The sequence below is a fragment of the Dendropsophus ebraccatus genome, chromosome 6 (assembly GCF_027789765.1).
Source record: "Dendropsophus ebraccatus isolate aDenEbr1 chromosome 6, aDenEbr1.pat, whole genome shotgun sequence".
Taxonomy (NCBI): Eukaryota; Metazoa; Chordata; class Amphibia; order Anura; family Hylidae; genus Dendropsophus; species Dendropsophus ebraccatus.
Genome location: NC_091459.1, coordinates 7,742,239 through 7,759,049, shown reverse-complemented (window position 1 = coordinate 7,759,049; position 16,811 = coordinate 7,742,239). Strand labels below are relative to the sequence as shown.

The following is a 16,811-nucleotide window of genomic DNA, read 5'->3' as shown; positions in this document are numbered from 1 at the left end:
TGAAAATATAGCTGTATCTTAGCTGATAATATAATGTTATCTATTGAATTCAATGGGAAATTGTCCAGCAGTGCACACACAAAACAGAATTAACGGCCATAATTGATTACGTCCATCTAAATAATGGACATGCCCATTATTTACCACCTGCTTTTACACAACACTGCCATTTTTTCTACATCTGTTCACACATTGTTTTACTTTCACTGACAATGTGTGATGTGTGAACATAGCCTAAATATAAAATGCTCCCAGATACATATCCAACACCTTAAAGGGACAGTGTCATCAGAAAATGACTTATTGTTTAAATAATGTTTTATGTTAAACATATTTTTAAACAATTTTTGGTGACGTTTTTACTAATTTTCCATTTTTCTATCTATATTATAAAATATTCCTGATATCTTGCAGTTTACATTCTCACCACTAGGGGCTTAAACTCACTGACTTCCTGTTGTGTTTGTAGTCATAAGAGGAGGCTGCTGTAAAGTGATCTGTACAGCATTGCAGCGTCATGTGACACCAGTAGATAGAGGAGACAATAGCGGCTCCCTGTGGAATGACCTCTTCACAGGAAACAGAGCGCTCAGTAATGTCTCACATTCATCTCAAGGGGACAGAGTCTGTCTATTGTCGTCTATGTCCATGAGCTTACTGTAAAGCATGTCACTAAATGCCGTTAAGAACAGCCTAGGCAATATGGCAGCCCCCAATGTACAAATAGTGAAATAAAAAAAAAAGTAAAGTCAGAAAATAGAAACAGATTAGAATAGAACAAGTTTTAGTATCTGACTCTAATCAGTAAAAGAAAATCTAGGCGACACATTCCCTTTAAGCTCAAAGCTTTTCAAACAATGAAAGGTTAATATCTTTTTTTTTTTTTATAATCAAAAGGCTAAGAAAAATTATCATATGTAATATAATCAGGTGATAAGCGATGGGCTAAATGATGCTGAAGTTTTAATTGCCATGCCGGTTCCATATGCCTGCCCACAAGCAACGTAGTGACACACTAGTCAGATTACAGACAAGAAGCAGGGTTCCTCTATTGGGAACCTGTTATAAGAAGTGGCAGCTTCAAATGAAGACCGTGTAAGGACTGTATCTGAATGTGAATTGCAAAATGTCAGATGTGCCTGACAAAAGTAAGATTACATGCCCAAAAAACATTATCAGCTTTAAGAAAAGCAGAAAAAAAACAAAGTGTGATTGGACTAGCAAATACCAAAACATTATTTGTATTCCCACAGCCAGATGAATATATATCCTGTGATGAAAGTGCTGGGGTGATATTATGAAAAACACGTGTAGAGAACTAATAATAATAATTTTTATTTATATAGCGCCAACAGATTCTACAGCACTTTGGTTTTATTCCTCCTTTCTTTAACTTACAAAGGGTGTGTTGCCGAAATAAACAATGAGCATGTAAGGGTAGTATTACACGGACCGATAATAATTGTAAACAAGCGCTGATATGCTAGATCGCTGCTCATTTACTGGGCCTATTACATGGCTCGATAATCGTTTAACAAGGGCTGCATGGTCATCGTTACCGTTGTCCTTGCAGCCCTTGCTTACACTCTACACATTACCTATTCATGCCGCAGGGCTCCTCTTGCGCTCTGCTTCTCCCCGGGTGCAGCGCGTTCCAGCTTTAGAGCGGCCTGTCTCAGCTAACAGGCCGCTCAGCCAATCACTGGCAGTGGCGGTCCTGGCCTGCGATTGGCTGAGCGGCCTGTTAGCTGAGACAGGCCGCTCTAAAGCTGGAACGCGCTGCACCCGGGGAGAAGCAGAGCGCAAGAGGAGCCCTGCAGCATGGATAGGTAACGTGTACAGTTTGGAAATGGTCAGCCTCTGGCCTTGCACCACTATTGCATGTAGCGATGCGCGGTCGGCGCCCAACAATTATAGGTCCAAACCTATATCAACAATCAGACAATGACGTTGTGTTTATTACACGGAGCTATAATCGTCCGGATAAGGCCGATTCGGTCGATTATCGTTCTGTGTAATAGGGCCTTTTGTCATCTTTCATTTCTTCCTGAGCTGCCAATAGGCTTCCACACTGCAATGTGTGATGGTCTAAGGGTCCTATTAGACGGCCCGATCAATAATCTAAAGGAGAGCTGACCTGATCGGGGGGTCGTTTACTGAGCCTAATACAAGGCTCGATGATCGTTTAGCAAGGGCTGTATATATATCCTGCCCTCTGCTTGCTTCCCGGCGCTGCGACTTCTGAGCTGACAGGCCGCTCAGCCAATCATTGGCGGCAGTGGTCCTGGCCAGTGATTGCCTGAGCGGCCTGTCAAATCAAAGACTGCTCTAAAGGCTGCAGGGCGCGGCTCCAGGAAGCAAGCAGAGGGCAGGAGAAGACCGGGAGCATGGAGAGGTAATGTATATCAGTTTAATTATCGTTAGATGTAGGCACGCATAGCTATTACAGGTAGCAATGCATGGTTGACGGCCGATGATTTTGGTGTCGAACCTAAAGAAACGATCAGCTGATGATCGTTGTCTCTATTACACGGTTCGTCCGAATCGGTCTGGTTTGGCCTATTATCACCCCATGAATAAGGGCCCTAATGCGCCCTCAGCGCTAGAAGAGCTCAGCTGGCTAGAAGACCCTACAAACCTAAAAAACATATTTACCTATAAAAGGTAAATATTTTTATTCTTATATGGAGATCCTGAATTGCTTAACAGGAAAATATGTAAAGGGGTAAAACAACCACTTTGCCAGCTACATAGCCACTCTGTCAGCCAATGTAAGCTGGCCTTATACAATAGAAAAATGTGGGATCGGCTGCTTATGACTCTAACCTGCTGACATGTCCCTATTGTACAGGAGACGCCAAGGAGGAGGGTACGTTTCTTATAATATGTCTCTTACCTTCCTCCTCAATGCTGTTCCGGTGAAGTTAGTCGTGTGCTATGCGGTCTAGTAAGACCGTTGGGAACACTGGGGGGGCGTCATGAGCACTGCCTCACCACCATAACGCCGATCCGTCCCACCCCAGCCGGCCGGCTCCATTCATTAGCAGTAGAAAGGGGCAGGCCGGCCAGGGGTGGATCAGTGCTCCTAACGGTCTCACAGCACCGTGGAGCAAAAGACCAACTGCACCAGAATGGAGGAGGAAGGTAATAGACATATCTTCTTCCTTGGTGTCTCCTGTGCAATGGAGACATATCGGCAGGTTAGATAGTTTCCCTTTCAGTCCTGCCTTTGCTGTGGAGCAACACACTGCCCCAACTGCTGGTGTCATGATGTGGGGAGCCATCACATATGAAGGTTGATCCCCTCTCATAGTAATATGAGGGGCACTAACAGCTCAGCGATATGTGTAGGACTTTATGGCACTTGTGTAGCCTCTCACAGCAATTGCCATTATTGACCAGGATAATGTCTGCCCACACACAGCAAAGATTTCCCAGGAATGTCTCAGCCAAATTGCAACATCTTCCCAGACGCCAAATTTATTACCAATGAAGCATTTATGGTAAGCCCGCTCCGGCTAGAGGCAGCCCAACGGGGTACCAGGGCCTCCTTATATTTGCAGTTTCTGCCAATTAACTCTCTGATAGTTCTGATTAAGTCACTTACACGTATCATCATCATTAAATTCACATAAACAACTGCTTCTTAGTACATTTTTTTCTTGTCAATGACTATGTATAAAAAAAGAAAAAACACAGGGAAGTAATATGAGAAAGGCTATGTTCACACAATGTTTTTTCAGCCCAGTTTAAAATTACGTCCGTCATTTTGAGTCTAAAATAACGGACATATTTAGCTGTCTGGCGGCTGTTAGTACATTATTCTACTTTGGATTACTAATTGGCCTTTGGATGTGTCTTAATTAAAAGTAAAAACGGAGAAAGAACAGTGACAAAAGAAAATCTTTGTGTGAACAACTAATAAAAACAGTCCGCTGTTTGCAAAAGACGGCCGAAAATAATGATCATGTTCATTATTTTGACATCCGCGGCAAAAATGTCCGTTATTCAATACATTGTGCGCATTTGAGTTAAATCAAGGCAATAACTGATGTTTTTTTAAATATCAAATTCGGACGCCTTTTCTCTATTTTTGACGTTGTGTGAACATAGCCAAAGAGTGCAAGCCTACAAGGCTGAACTTATTACATCTTGCAACGTTTCTGCTACACATGAATGTTTCTGCTACACATGAATGTTTCTGCTATACATGCTTTTCCCAAGCAGAAACGGCTTGTATAGCCCAAACATTGCAACATGACTGTTAGAAAAGTCTTTTCTAGTCTGGGTCCATTAAAAAATAAATAAAGAAAAAAAAAAATTATATACAGTACATGGAGCCAAAAGGTAACAACCTACATTTTCTTTTAGTCTAGATAAAAGTTTTGTCAAAAAATTAATTCTGTGGGAAAAACTGATTCAATAAAATGCCTGGTGGGGACCGTGGACTGGTTTATTGGAATTTGATTAGAAAGAGTTAGATTTTTGTGTAAAAACTGTGTAAAACATTCAGGGGGTTTCAGACCCTCTTCTTGTCCCTGATAATTAGAGATGTGCGCAAATGAAGTCCAGCCGTCCAGTCCAGCATTTGAATACGGCTGGCTGAAAAAGTTGGATGCAGCTCTGGAGAGTGCGATAAAATATGGACACAGTCTATCTATGCTTTACCGGACTCTCCAGGGCTGCATCCAACTTCTTCAGCCAGCGGTATTCAAATGCCAAAGGGTTGGACTCAAGCGATCTCTCATCTCTACTACTATACTACTAGTACACTATACTATCTCTACTAAAATATCTATTCAGAAGGATTTCTATGTTGCTTGGAAATTATCAGCTAGGAGTTGGTTATCAAAAGAGGCACAGAAAGTATTCTACTCTATAAAAAATGGATATTATGCTAAATGTAATAAAGTAAATTGGTTTATTAAACGTGGATTCTTGGATTGATGCCCTGAATATTACTCAAATATCTGCGATTCTCCACTGAATACATTAGGAGAAATGAATCGATAAAATTGATGGCTCTGATGATTATGTTTACTTGTTTCCTGACTGTCAGAGGAATTTGTAATTGTTGTCACTCAGTACATTCTAATATGAATGGCAACAGATAATATTGTCCTGTGCATTTAAGTCTCTCTCCTTATTTTCTAGGGTTAGTGATAATGTAGCGCTTATGTAACACAAGTAAAATGTGCTACTGCCTCCCTGGTGACACTGTGCTAAGCACTGAAACATGCTGGGCAAAAACAACTGACAGTATTGATCTGTCACCACATTACATCTCGAGATGAGAGCATTGCTCTTGGCTCTCATGGAGGTCTATGCTGCAGAGCTGTCTGTCCTAAAAGGATTTATATCTCTCTAATGATTAAGGATAAAGTGCAATATGCTACAGTTTCCCCAAAAATAAGACATCCCCTGAAAATAAGACCTAGTAGGGACTTTGCTGAGTTGCTAAATATAAGGCCTCCCTCAAAAGAAAGACCTAGCAAAGTTTTTCTTTAGAAGCATGCCCGCCGAACAGAACACCATGACATGCAGCTGGGATTCTTTTTAGCCAGCCGCCGTGGTCCCCTACCTTCACTGTCCACTGCAGAGCAGCTGCATGCAGCACATGAACACAGTCCCCTGCCGCCAACCCCTGATGTTACCTTCCACAGCCGTCACTTGTTAATGTGCAGGCAAGGCATCAAGAGGCCAGATGATGAGCTGCACACAGTCTGCTGTTATCCCCCCTCACCTGTCGCCATACCGTACACTGTCCCTGCTGTGCTGTACGAGTGTGCTATTATGAACTCCCCCAGCTGCCGTAAGCCACCATACTGTACGCTCTGTCCCTGCTGTACTGTCCGAGTGTGCTGTGATGAGCTACCCCTGGTGCCGGAGCGTCAATACCATGCGCTCTGTCCCTGCTTTGCATGTGACGTGAATTCTTCTTCATAAAAAAATAAGACATCACCTGAAAATAAGACCTGGCATACTTAACCCTACCTGCAAGTCCCGCTCCTGGACCCACCACCATAGCCAGGCTAAAAGGTCCTCTTTAAAATGACAGCCTCATTCACTTTCTAACCTCCTTTGGGTAAAAGCTATTTACAAAGTATAAACACTAACTAAATGTATTAATAAGCTGTAATATAATAAGGTATTTACACAGACTGAAGTTACCAGGGATTACTATTTTTGGTGAAGGAGAGATACAATACAATTATTGTGAATCCTTTCTATGAGATTCTCTCTCACCTGTCGCATGTACAGCTGATCATCAGAGCCAGCACATTATAGATTATATAGGTAAAGATCACAGCGGTGATCGTTCCTCTGGGTATAGAGTAACTTGGGTTTTTTAAATCCCCTGTAACAAAAGGACAAAGAAAAGGTTAGCAGAGGAACCTTTTTTTTCTATCAATACAGGCTGAATTTAATGTTCACCTAAGAGAGAAAATACAAAAACCCAAAGAAGCATTGCCCTTACCTGACATGTTTGATCCCGCCATAATCCCAGTGCAACCATTGAACATGACGGCAAAGACTGTGGTGAAGCTCATCATTCTTCCTGTAGTGTAGTCTCTGGCATACTGTGCTATAATAAAGATAATAGGAATATGTAACTACTGACAGTACTGTGACTAGGCCTTCACCCCATGGGAGAACAGATACAGGCTCATAAACAACATGACTCATTTTACTATTTTATCATATCAAACACTTATCATGTAAACGCAACAAGCAAGACAAAACCTGCCATATATAGCTCATAAAGCTAGGCCAAGCAAAACACTATGGCAATTCAGCAGCCTATATACAGTGAGCAAACGCTCTATGGCAGGTGCATGTCTGATAGCAAGCAATATCTCCCTTGGTCCCATGGGACAGACTCTATGCCCTTGAGATGTATGTGAAACATTACTGAGCGCGCTCTGTGACCTGTGAAGAGGTCATTCCATAGGGAGCTGCTATTGTCTCCTCTATCTACTGTTGTCACATGATGCTGCAATGCTGTACAGATGACTTTACTGCAGCCTCCTCTTATCACCACAGACACAACAGGAAGTCTCAGCTTAGTTTTAGCCCCAGTCGTGAGACTGAAAACTGCAAAATACAGTGGTATCTTGGTTTAAGAGTCACTTGGATTGAAAGCTTTTTGCAAGAAGAGCTCACAGTTTTTCAAAATTGTATCTTAGTTTATGAGCATTGCTTTGGTTTAAGAGCTCCCTGTATTGGGTGAGAGGGGAAGTGGGGGAGGGGGATGGTCTGCATAGCGGGGTCTACAGCACTGTACTCTGACCCAGGAAGTCTCCTTCACTTTCCAAATCATAGCAGATCCAATTCAGGCTGGGGCTTACATCAGGGGACAGGACTGTGGAGGTAATCTCTTCATAGCTGTAGCCCCTCTCCCCCTGGACTGAGAGTGCTGCTATACTGTGCTCACCCTATACCCTGCTCATTCCTTCCTGCAGTCTCTGTCAGCCCTTGTACTTCCCATCCTCTCTATTCCTGTTATAACGTGCCTGCACTTACACTTAGAAAAACTTCTGTCACTGTCCTCCTGCACAGCTCTGTGATTCTTACTTCCATGCTAAACACTCCCCCTTCCCCATTGCTGTCATGTGACCACATAGACCTCTGACAGCAGCCCTGCTTCTATATTCTAGCCTGTTGTACTACACTACTGCATTATGGGGATCCACAGCTCCATTCTGTATCTACAAATTGCTGCTGTTTTTTCATTCTTATGCACATACTATACATAATACACCACTTGCTGATTGCTATACTGTACAGTAACGTATAATATCAAATATTCAGCTTTCTAAATGTTTGTTTCATTTGTTATTCAAAATAAAAGAATCATTATTTTGGAGTGTGTGGAACCAATTGTCTGCATTTCAATGATTTCCTATGGAAAATTAAAAGCGCGGCCCCAGAACGAATTATGCTCGTAATCCAAGTCACCACTGTATCAGGATTATTTAGGAATATAGATAGAAAAATGGAAAATTTTAAGAAATGTCACCAAAAATTCTTTAAAAAATTTAACATAAAAACATTATTTAAACAATAAGTCATTCTCTTATGACACATTCCCTTTAAGCTGCCATTTGCTACTACTGAGGAAAAACACGCCACTTCCATCCACAGTGAACATTGTCTTTGGCGATGCTATGTGAGTCACCGTGGCATGACTGAGAGCTTTCACTGTGAAATGGGAACCAGCAGGATAAGAGAAGCCAAATGTGAACTCCAGGTATTTCCTGCCATTGAGCCCGGAATATACATCCATAGCTTTTTGTTCCTAAGAATGTCCTTATTCTACAGGTCAAGACGGCTCTTAGGATAAGTGATATCAGCCATTTCTTGTAACAAATTGATGATTACTGAATCTTTCCACTTCTTGCCAGAATCCCTCGGTGGACTCCTTTAATTTCATTTTCTCCTGACCTTTACACTGTCATAATGTAAGATTCATCAGGGAAATGAGATTTAGCTCTTTGTTCCACAAATGCTGTACGCGGGCTGGAGATGGTTCACGTACAGCAATGTGGTTCAAAGCATTTAATCAAATGTGGATGTTTCAATGAATTAGATGGTGCTGGAAAAGGAATGGAATACTACAGTCCTTCTTACAAAGACACTTCTGCTGAATTAAGCCTCATTATACTTCACACAGATACAAGAACGTCAGACGGCTAAGAGCGACTACCTTATGGGGGTAAGTTCACACAAGGATTTTCTGCCAGGATTTAGCAAATTAAAAAAAATAATTCATCCCCACATTACACAATCAGCAACCAGGTTGTTTCCACAAGTCTGAGATATGTGGTAGACAGATTTAGCGTGGTTCAAAATCAAATTCATTTAGTGCATGTAATGGATGGTCCAAGTATGGGGAGGTGGATGCCTTGGATGACCGCGGAGTACTGACGTTCCTTCCCCGAGGAGCGAAGTCAAAGGAGTTCCCGATTTTCACCATAGTCCGCCACAAGGCTGGATGGACTTCGCTGCAGAAAACTCCCAGGTCGCTACTATCAGGGAAGGAGCTCAGTGACCACCGACTAAAGAACTGGAGTCAGGGACTAGGTAATCTTCCACTGTGGTAGAAGTGCAGGATGCAGCGTTAGGATGTAGTTCTGACTGGAACTTAGAATGGACTGAGATCCAAAGAGCAACAAGATCGTTAGGAGTGGCGGATAGCCAGGGAGCACAGACGTGTTGTTGCTTACTGACAAACAACAACGACTGAGCAAAGAGGTGGAGACTGTATATAACGTGAGGAGAACATGCCAGAAGAGTCCAGAGCCTGTGGGCTGAGCTTACAAATACAGGTGGACAGGTGCATGTCTGTCACTAGAGGGAGCCCAATCCTCCAGGATACCAGCTCAGAGCAAGAGAAGCTGCCAGAGGACAAGCAGGCTGAGAGAAAGAGAGATGATCACAGCACAGTGTGACCCAGAGCAGGTAGAGGGTTACGGACACGTCAGCATGCTGTTACAGTGCACTTACTGCCAGGCCTTCGGTATCCAGTCCCACACATTGGGAATACAGAATGTGATTAAACAGTGTTGCAGAATAGGGGCCCAATGTCAGGGATGAATTCCTATTAAGCCCTGCCTATCACATCTGGAGACCGCTGAATCAGGCGTCCCCTACACCAGACGGGACTTACCCAACTCTTGGTGCTGATCCATAAAGAAATACAGTCAGGAGTACAGTCTCATAGAGGTAGCGTAGAGATAAGGTATCTTAGTCGAAGAATATGGTGTCCAACACGGTAATGGTCACAAAGAGTAATGTTGCAGTACGGTATGTAAGCACACTTCTTAAGTTTCACAGTATATAGGCCATGAAGTTTACAACATATTGCACTACTGACGCGTTTCCCCCATAGTCAATGGATGGGTTCATCAAGTTGTATGTGGAGTCATAGGCAGTCTTCACTTAACATCCCGGTAAAAACAATTGGAGATGTGTGAATAATGTGTCAGTCCTTTTTTTCGAGGTAAGATGCTTCTGACCTTTTTTCTGGGTCAAGGACTGTAACCGCTGTAGCCTATGTCCTGAATACGTCTGTGAGGTGGCTCTTGCAGCTTGACTCATGTCTCTCCTCCATATACTTGAATGGCCTTTTCTTGACAATCCTTTCATGGCTCCGGTTAGCCCAGTTGCTCGTGCATCTTTTTCTACAGCACTTTTTCCTTCCACTCAACCTTCCATTAATATACTTGTATACAGCACTCTGTGAACATCCATGATAGCGGAGCTGTGATTGGTTGCTGTCAGCAAATTACACCCCAGTTTCTGTTCTAAGCAGACTTTAAAGAGACTCTGTCCGCAGGTTTATCCTGTCCTATCGTACGGTAGCATAAAATACCGCCAGAGAAGCTGAACAGAATAATTTATCACTTACATTGTTCTGTGCAGCTGATCCAGAGATCTCCTCCCGAATAACATGGACAATAATAAGTAGTCCTCTCCATTATGTGCATGAGCTCAGTAGTCCATGAGAAGCAGAAAACTCTGCCCACTAACTGCTGCAGTCAACGATTAATCAGCAGCTGGAGGGCAGGGGGAGGGGTGCAGCAAGAATCCTATTCTCCTGCATATTAGGAGAACGGCTGAACAGAATGATGTAAGTAATACACCGATCTGTTCAGCATTTCTGTCACTAGTTTATGCTGTCTTATTTTAAGGTGGAATAAACCTAGTGACAAATTCCCTTTAATTCTGGGCAACTGTCAAGTGAGCAGTCTTCCCCATGATTGTGCAGTCTACTGAACCAGACTGAGAGACTATTCCAAGCATACCTGTCATTAATAAAAACTTTAGACATATCCTAAGTAACAATCAGTTGAATGGCCACATGCTCCTTTCCTTGCTCTATGTCCGAGACCTAGAAAACCCCATACACTTGCATTGGGAGTGTGTCTAGGTCACGTGACACAGAGCCAGAAGTTAATGCGATAATCACATACGTCTCCCCACTTGTTTTTCTGATAAGTTGCGGTCTGAACAGTGAACCCCGACCATTCAAAACTTTGGATGTTTCACTGTGACAGGTCAAGAGTTTTTTTTAATAACAGGTGAGCATTAAAGGCTTAGGAAACCTTTGCAAGTGTTGATTAGCTGATTAGATAGCAGGGGGAATCTGTGACGTTTCTCACACTAGTTCTTTGATATTTACACCGTACCTTCCTGTCAACAAGTTGCACCTTGGTGATAATTAAGTCTCATGTGGCTTCATAACTGAAGTGCAAGTCTTCATGCGAGGTCTAGGGATCTGCACTGTTTTGACTGTATCTATGTGTGGTCAGGGCTGGAGTAGCTTTGGTGCAAAAAATTGTGACTTTTCATCAAAGTCATAAATCAGGCATGAAGGACGTAAAACCACAAAGAACATTGAAAACTAAGTTTTCAATTCAATGTGTCATGAGTTTCATAGACATCAAGAAGTCGCAAAAAAAGAGAAAATTGCTTAAAAAAGTAAATAGATCACTCTGTGTAATAAATCTATATAGTATATGAGTTTCAGTTTTTGAATTGAATTACTGAAATACACACAATTTATGATAATATTCTAATTTATTCCAAGGCGACAGTAATATATCCACAGTGTCAGGAACCGGACAGCAGGACAAGACAACACAGTGAGCCCTAAGCTCAGCCCCGCCCACTGTCCTCTACCTATTTGCCACAATCCGCCCTAAGATGGCGGCGAGCAACTGGGCGTCAGTCCCTGCACTGGCTAGGTGGGACACAAGGACAAGACAGACAGACAAAACACAATAAAGAATGGTCGACAGTCCGGGTCACAACAATCAGGCAGCAAAAGTACAAAATCACAATCCAAAGGCAAGGTCAAAAAACAGGCAGTATGGTCAGGGGCAGGCAGCAAGCAGGAAAGGTCAGAAATACAAAGCAGAGTCACAATAAACAGAGCAAGAATAGCAAACACAGAACCAGGCAGAGACAAGCTCAATATTCGGCAGTGAGAGGCAGGCTGGCAGACACTATATAGGAGACCAGAGGTCCAGTGCAGGAGCTGATTGGACCAGACCCCTAATCTCCTCAGAACACCTGGGGCAAGAGCAACCTGACTGGCAGAGAGAACAGTCTGTCAGACTAGCTAACCAGCATCAGAGTTAAGTCCGGAGTGGCCAGGAGTATCTCAGGCAAAGCGGGTGTGGCTGAACAAACACAGAAGGAATTAGAGCAGTGTTCAGACAAGGTTCAGGACACTGCACAAACATACAAAAACACTGAATATCAGCGCCATCTCAGGCGCGCAGCACGAGCCAAGGGGCGCACGGAGTTCGGTACAGGCACATTCATGACACACAGGGTATCAAATTATCCTGTCATATCAATGGGGAAGTCAAAATCTACAAATCTACAAAAATTCAAAGCCCCAATAACGTCTATGGGATTTCTCTAGCGGACATGGATCCGCAGCAGAACATTCCTCGCATAAATTCCGCCGTGTGAACAACAGGGGGGAATTCCTATTGAACTCAATGGGACATTGCTCTCTACATATTTTACAGACGGAATTTCAAGAAGAATACTTGTAAAATTAAGCGCGAATTCCACTTGAAATTCCTCCCCTATTCCTCAGTGTGAACATACCCGAAATCAACAATGATTTTTTTTTTTCTATTACAGAATATGCAAATTTTCCATTGCAGATTTCCCTGTAAAAACTGCTGATTTTAAACCTGCAAATACGGATAGAATATCTGCAGATTATTCATCACGTGTGAAAATTCATCCGACCCTAAGTCGGATCTAATACACATTGAAAGCGACAGTGCATGTAGAATTGTTATTGCAGAATCCAATGTAAAACCTATTTTTAAGAAGCTTTCTTCCATCTCATTATTATATTTTAGCACAACGTTTATTCAGACTGGATACTTACGATATACATTGTCCTTAAGAGTGGATAACTTGAAGCCAGTAAATGTCCCGTTAATGTAATGGGTGCCATTTGCATCGGTGGTGACAATGGAAACAACCTTCTCTCTGACAGCAAAGAAACTGATAAAGACGGTGATCAAAACCACCATGACGATAATGAAGATGAGAAAGGTGGCCTTAGCATATATACTGGCTCCAACCAGGCAAACCAATAGACACAGGAAAAGCAGAACGGAGCCATATAGGAACTCGTACCAGTAGCTCTGAGGCAAAACATGGACTCCACTTCTTCCATCTGCACCTGAAACAAACAAATATATTAGCTCTTAGATGGATGTACAGAGAAGATTTAGAGCGCCTAAACAATATCAAAGAGGAGAGACGTCAGATGATTAGAAATGAATAGCCTATCCTGAGGGGTTAAAGGGGTAGTGCAACGTTAGAAAATTACTCACTAAATAACACACATTACAAAGTTATACAACTTTGTAATGTATGTTATGTTAGTGAATGGCCCCCTTCCCCGTGCTCCCCCACCCCCGGAAGTGTAGTGCAGTATACATACCTGATTTGTGTCAACCCCGGCCGCCATCTTGGGGACAATGACATCGTCTTTGGGAGGCCGGTCGGACCGCACCAGGCAGCCTTCATGCCGGTCCCCCTCTGCCGCGTCATCAGCTGCTCAGCCGCGATTGGCTGAGCATAACTAAGCTCAGCCAATCGCGGCTGAGCAGCTGATGACGCGTCCCTCACGCCAGCCCCCCCCCCTGCCGAGTCATCAGCTGCTCAGCCACAATTGGCTGAGCTTAGTTATGCTCAGCCAATTGCGGCTGAGCAGCTGATGACACAGCAGAGGGGACCGGCATGAGGGACGGCTGCAGCGGTTCGGCCGGCCTCCCGAAGATCACATCATTGTCACAAGATGGCGGTCGGGGGTCGACATGAATCAGGTGAGTATAATGCACCACGCTTCCGGGTTTAGCGTGGGTGGGATGGAACGCAGGGAAGGGGGCCATTCACATACATAACATACATTACAAAGTTGTATAACTTTGTAATGTTTGTTATTTTGTGAATAATTGCTTAGCGCCACACTACCCCTTTAAAGAGCATATATTAGCAGATTAGACGGATCTGACCTGCTGATATGTCCCTACTGCACAGGAGATGCCAAGTCTCTTATAGTATGTCTCTTACCTTCCTCCTCCGTGCCGCTGCAGTTAGTAGTTTGCTCCACGGTCTGGTAAGACCGTTAGGAGCACTGCCCACCCTCATAGCGCAGATCCGTCCCGCCACCAACAGGCCCGCTCCATTATCATTAAAAATGGTCTGGCTGGCGGGGGTGGATTGGCGCTATGGGAGCGGGCAGTGCTCCTAACAGTCTCACAGGACCATAAAGAAAATTACTAACTGCACGGGAACAGCGCCGAGGAGGAAGGTAAGAGACATGCTATAATCCTCAGCGTCTCCTGTACATTAGGGACATATCAGCAGGTTACATTCGTCTAACCTGCCGATGGTTCCCGTTTAGCATGTAAATGTAAAAGGACAAAAAGAATTTTGATAGTTATTTGTATCGGATTTATAAAATAGAATACATATTTTGCACTACATGTCCGGGGCTACATGTACACTTTTGCTTAAAGGATTCAAGTAATAGCATATATATAAGGATAATGCCATCATTTGCATTTCACAGGCAATCTGACTGCCAGATGTCCCACCAATCCTAAGGCGGCTTTTGCCCTGTATAGTTTCTCCCTTCACATCCACTGTGCAGGAAATTGAAACACACATCCATTGAGATTAATGGTGCTGTGCTATAGCTCCCTTCATAGCCAGTGGACGGGAGTACCAATGTTCTGTAATGTACCAGTGCAGGAAAAACTTTGGGGGTCCTGCCATTCAGACCCTCAATGATCAGAAAATTCTGACATAGAAAAAGAAAAGAAGCAAAAAACATAAGCCAGCACAGAATGAGTTAATGAACGGCGCTCTTTGTGACAGCTATGGGAGCGTTGCGGCTTCCATCTCAGCATCATATTCGTGATTGCGAATCGTCCATCTGTAGATTGGCGTGAAATGAGTGGAAAATTAGGAGTAAACAACATTTTTTAAGAAGGGACAGCGAGCCGTGATTTCCGAGAGCAGATCAGAGCGCTCTGTACTTGTGTCTTGGGGGAAGAGAGGCAGAGAGTGTGTTTATCTCATGCGTCTTCATCAAGGCAGAGGAATCACTGATGAGCGTAGGCAGCGGCGGCAGCAGCAGCAACTTTTCACATTTCACTTCAGGGAGACTTTCCTGCTCATGCAAATTGAAGATCATCAGGGGCCCCGGTAAAAGGAGCTCGCAACAAGAGAAAGAGAGAGCTGGGAGAAGCAAAATGTCTGATCAAACCCAGAATTATACAGAACATCAGACTTGTTTCATCTCCTTATTCTAAGTATGAGACCCTTGCTGGCCCTTAGGGAATAGAAACATGTTTAAAAATAACATTATGGGCAAGGGTCCCTGATACTGAGAAACAATGAGATTCCTCGCAGCCCTTCAGGCCAGACATTATACTGCTCATGTGGCTTTCAAATAGGTAAAACTGCATAAAGCAATTACTCAAAGGGGAACTGTCAGCAGGTGAGACGAATCCAACCTGCTGATTTGTCCCTACTGCACAGGAGACGCTGAGGAGGAAGGTAAGTCTCTTACAGTATGTCTCTTACCTTCCTCCTTGGCGCCATTCCAGTGCAGTTAGTAGTTTGCTCCATGGTCCTGTGTGATCGTTAGGAGCACTGCCCACCCCCATAGCACCGATCCGACCCACCCCCAGCCGGCCCGTTCCACTCATTATCATTACACTGTATCATCCTTATTGAGAAGCCTTACCTGCTGGGATCCCAAACATGGCCACGATGGTCTCTACCAGACCAAGAATGTACAGAGCACTTCCACAGACGTTAGCCAAGAAGAACATTATACCGATACTGCCACCAAACTCGGGCCCCAGAGCCCTGCTGATCATATCTGAGGGTTACTGTTAAGGGTAATAGAGACGTCTGCTAAAAGACACAAATATTAAGGCGATGTTCACACTACGTATTAGACCGGCCGTTCCGTGACCAGGCCGGGTCACAGAACAGCCGGTCTCTGCCCGGATCATCCTGGCTGGTACTTAAGTACCGGCCGGGTGATCTTTCCGGCCGCAGTGTTCTGATGCGGGCGCATCAGCGCGCACCCTCATCAGAACCTCCCGCAGCACACAATGAAGCAAGCGGCCGGAGCCACTTGCTTCATTGTGTGAACTGACAGGGTTTCCTACGGCCGCAATTCATTGAATTGCGGCCGCAGAAAACTGACATGTCAGTTATTTGCGGCGGCGCACGGGATCCTGGCCGGAGCGTATACACATCGTATACGCTCCGGCCAAGAGCCCATAGAACAAGAGGCAATGTTCCACACTGCCATCGGCAACATCGGCCGTACTTTTACGTAGTGTGAACATAGCCTAAAGATGTATAATAACATCTTACTGCAAACTAAAACATAAATGTAAGCCTTTCGTTGGATTATCAAGCTATCTGTATCCTGTTACTGGAAAAAGAAAGCTTAGCTGAGATGACATTAAAGGGGTATTCCACTTAAACATAACTTTTCAAATGTTTCTGCCCATGGTGAGACTAACAATTCCCTCCATACTTGTTATTACCTATTCAGCCTCCTTCCCCCAGTTCTCAGCTGCTGCTTTCTTCTGAAGACACAAAAATCTGTGTGAGCTTTTCTCTCTGTCTCCCCCTCCCTCCCTTCTGAGACGGCTGAAGTTAACAAGTCCCTGGCAGGCTTTATCTGCAACATTGTAGCTTATTTATAATGCTGGGAGGGTTATTCTGAGGTCAAGTTG

At 43.8% G+C, this 16,811-nt stretch overlaps 1 protein-coding gene across 1 annotated transcript in view; it reads right to left on the bottom strand.

The window, feature by feature from the left end:
• Nucleotides 1-16,811, bottom strand: part of LOC138794626 (solute carrier family 12 member 9-like) — a 174,436-nt gene that overhangs the window by 118,484 nt on the left and 39,141 nt on the right. The window contains exons 3-6 of the mRNA XM_069973396.1: nucleotides 15,800-15,937; nucleotides 12,920-13,219; nucleotides 6,479-6,586; nucleotides 6,247-6,358 (exon numbers count right to left, since the gene is read on the bottom strand). Coding sequence (XP_069829497.1) covers nucleotides 6,247-6,358; nucleotides 6,479-6,586; nucleotides 12,920-13,219; nucleotides 15,800-15,937 — 658 coding nt within the window. The remainder of the gene's footprint in view (nucleotides 1-6,246; nucleotides 6,359-6,478; nucleotides 6,587-12,919; nucleotides 13,220-15,799; nucleotides 15,938-16,811) is intronic.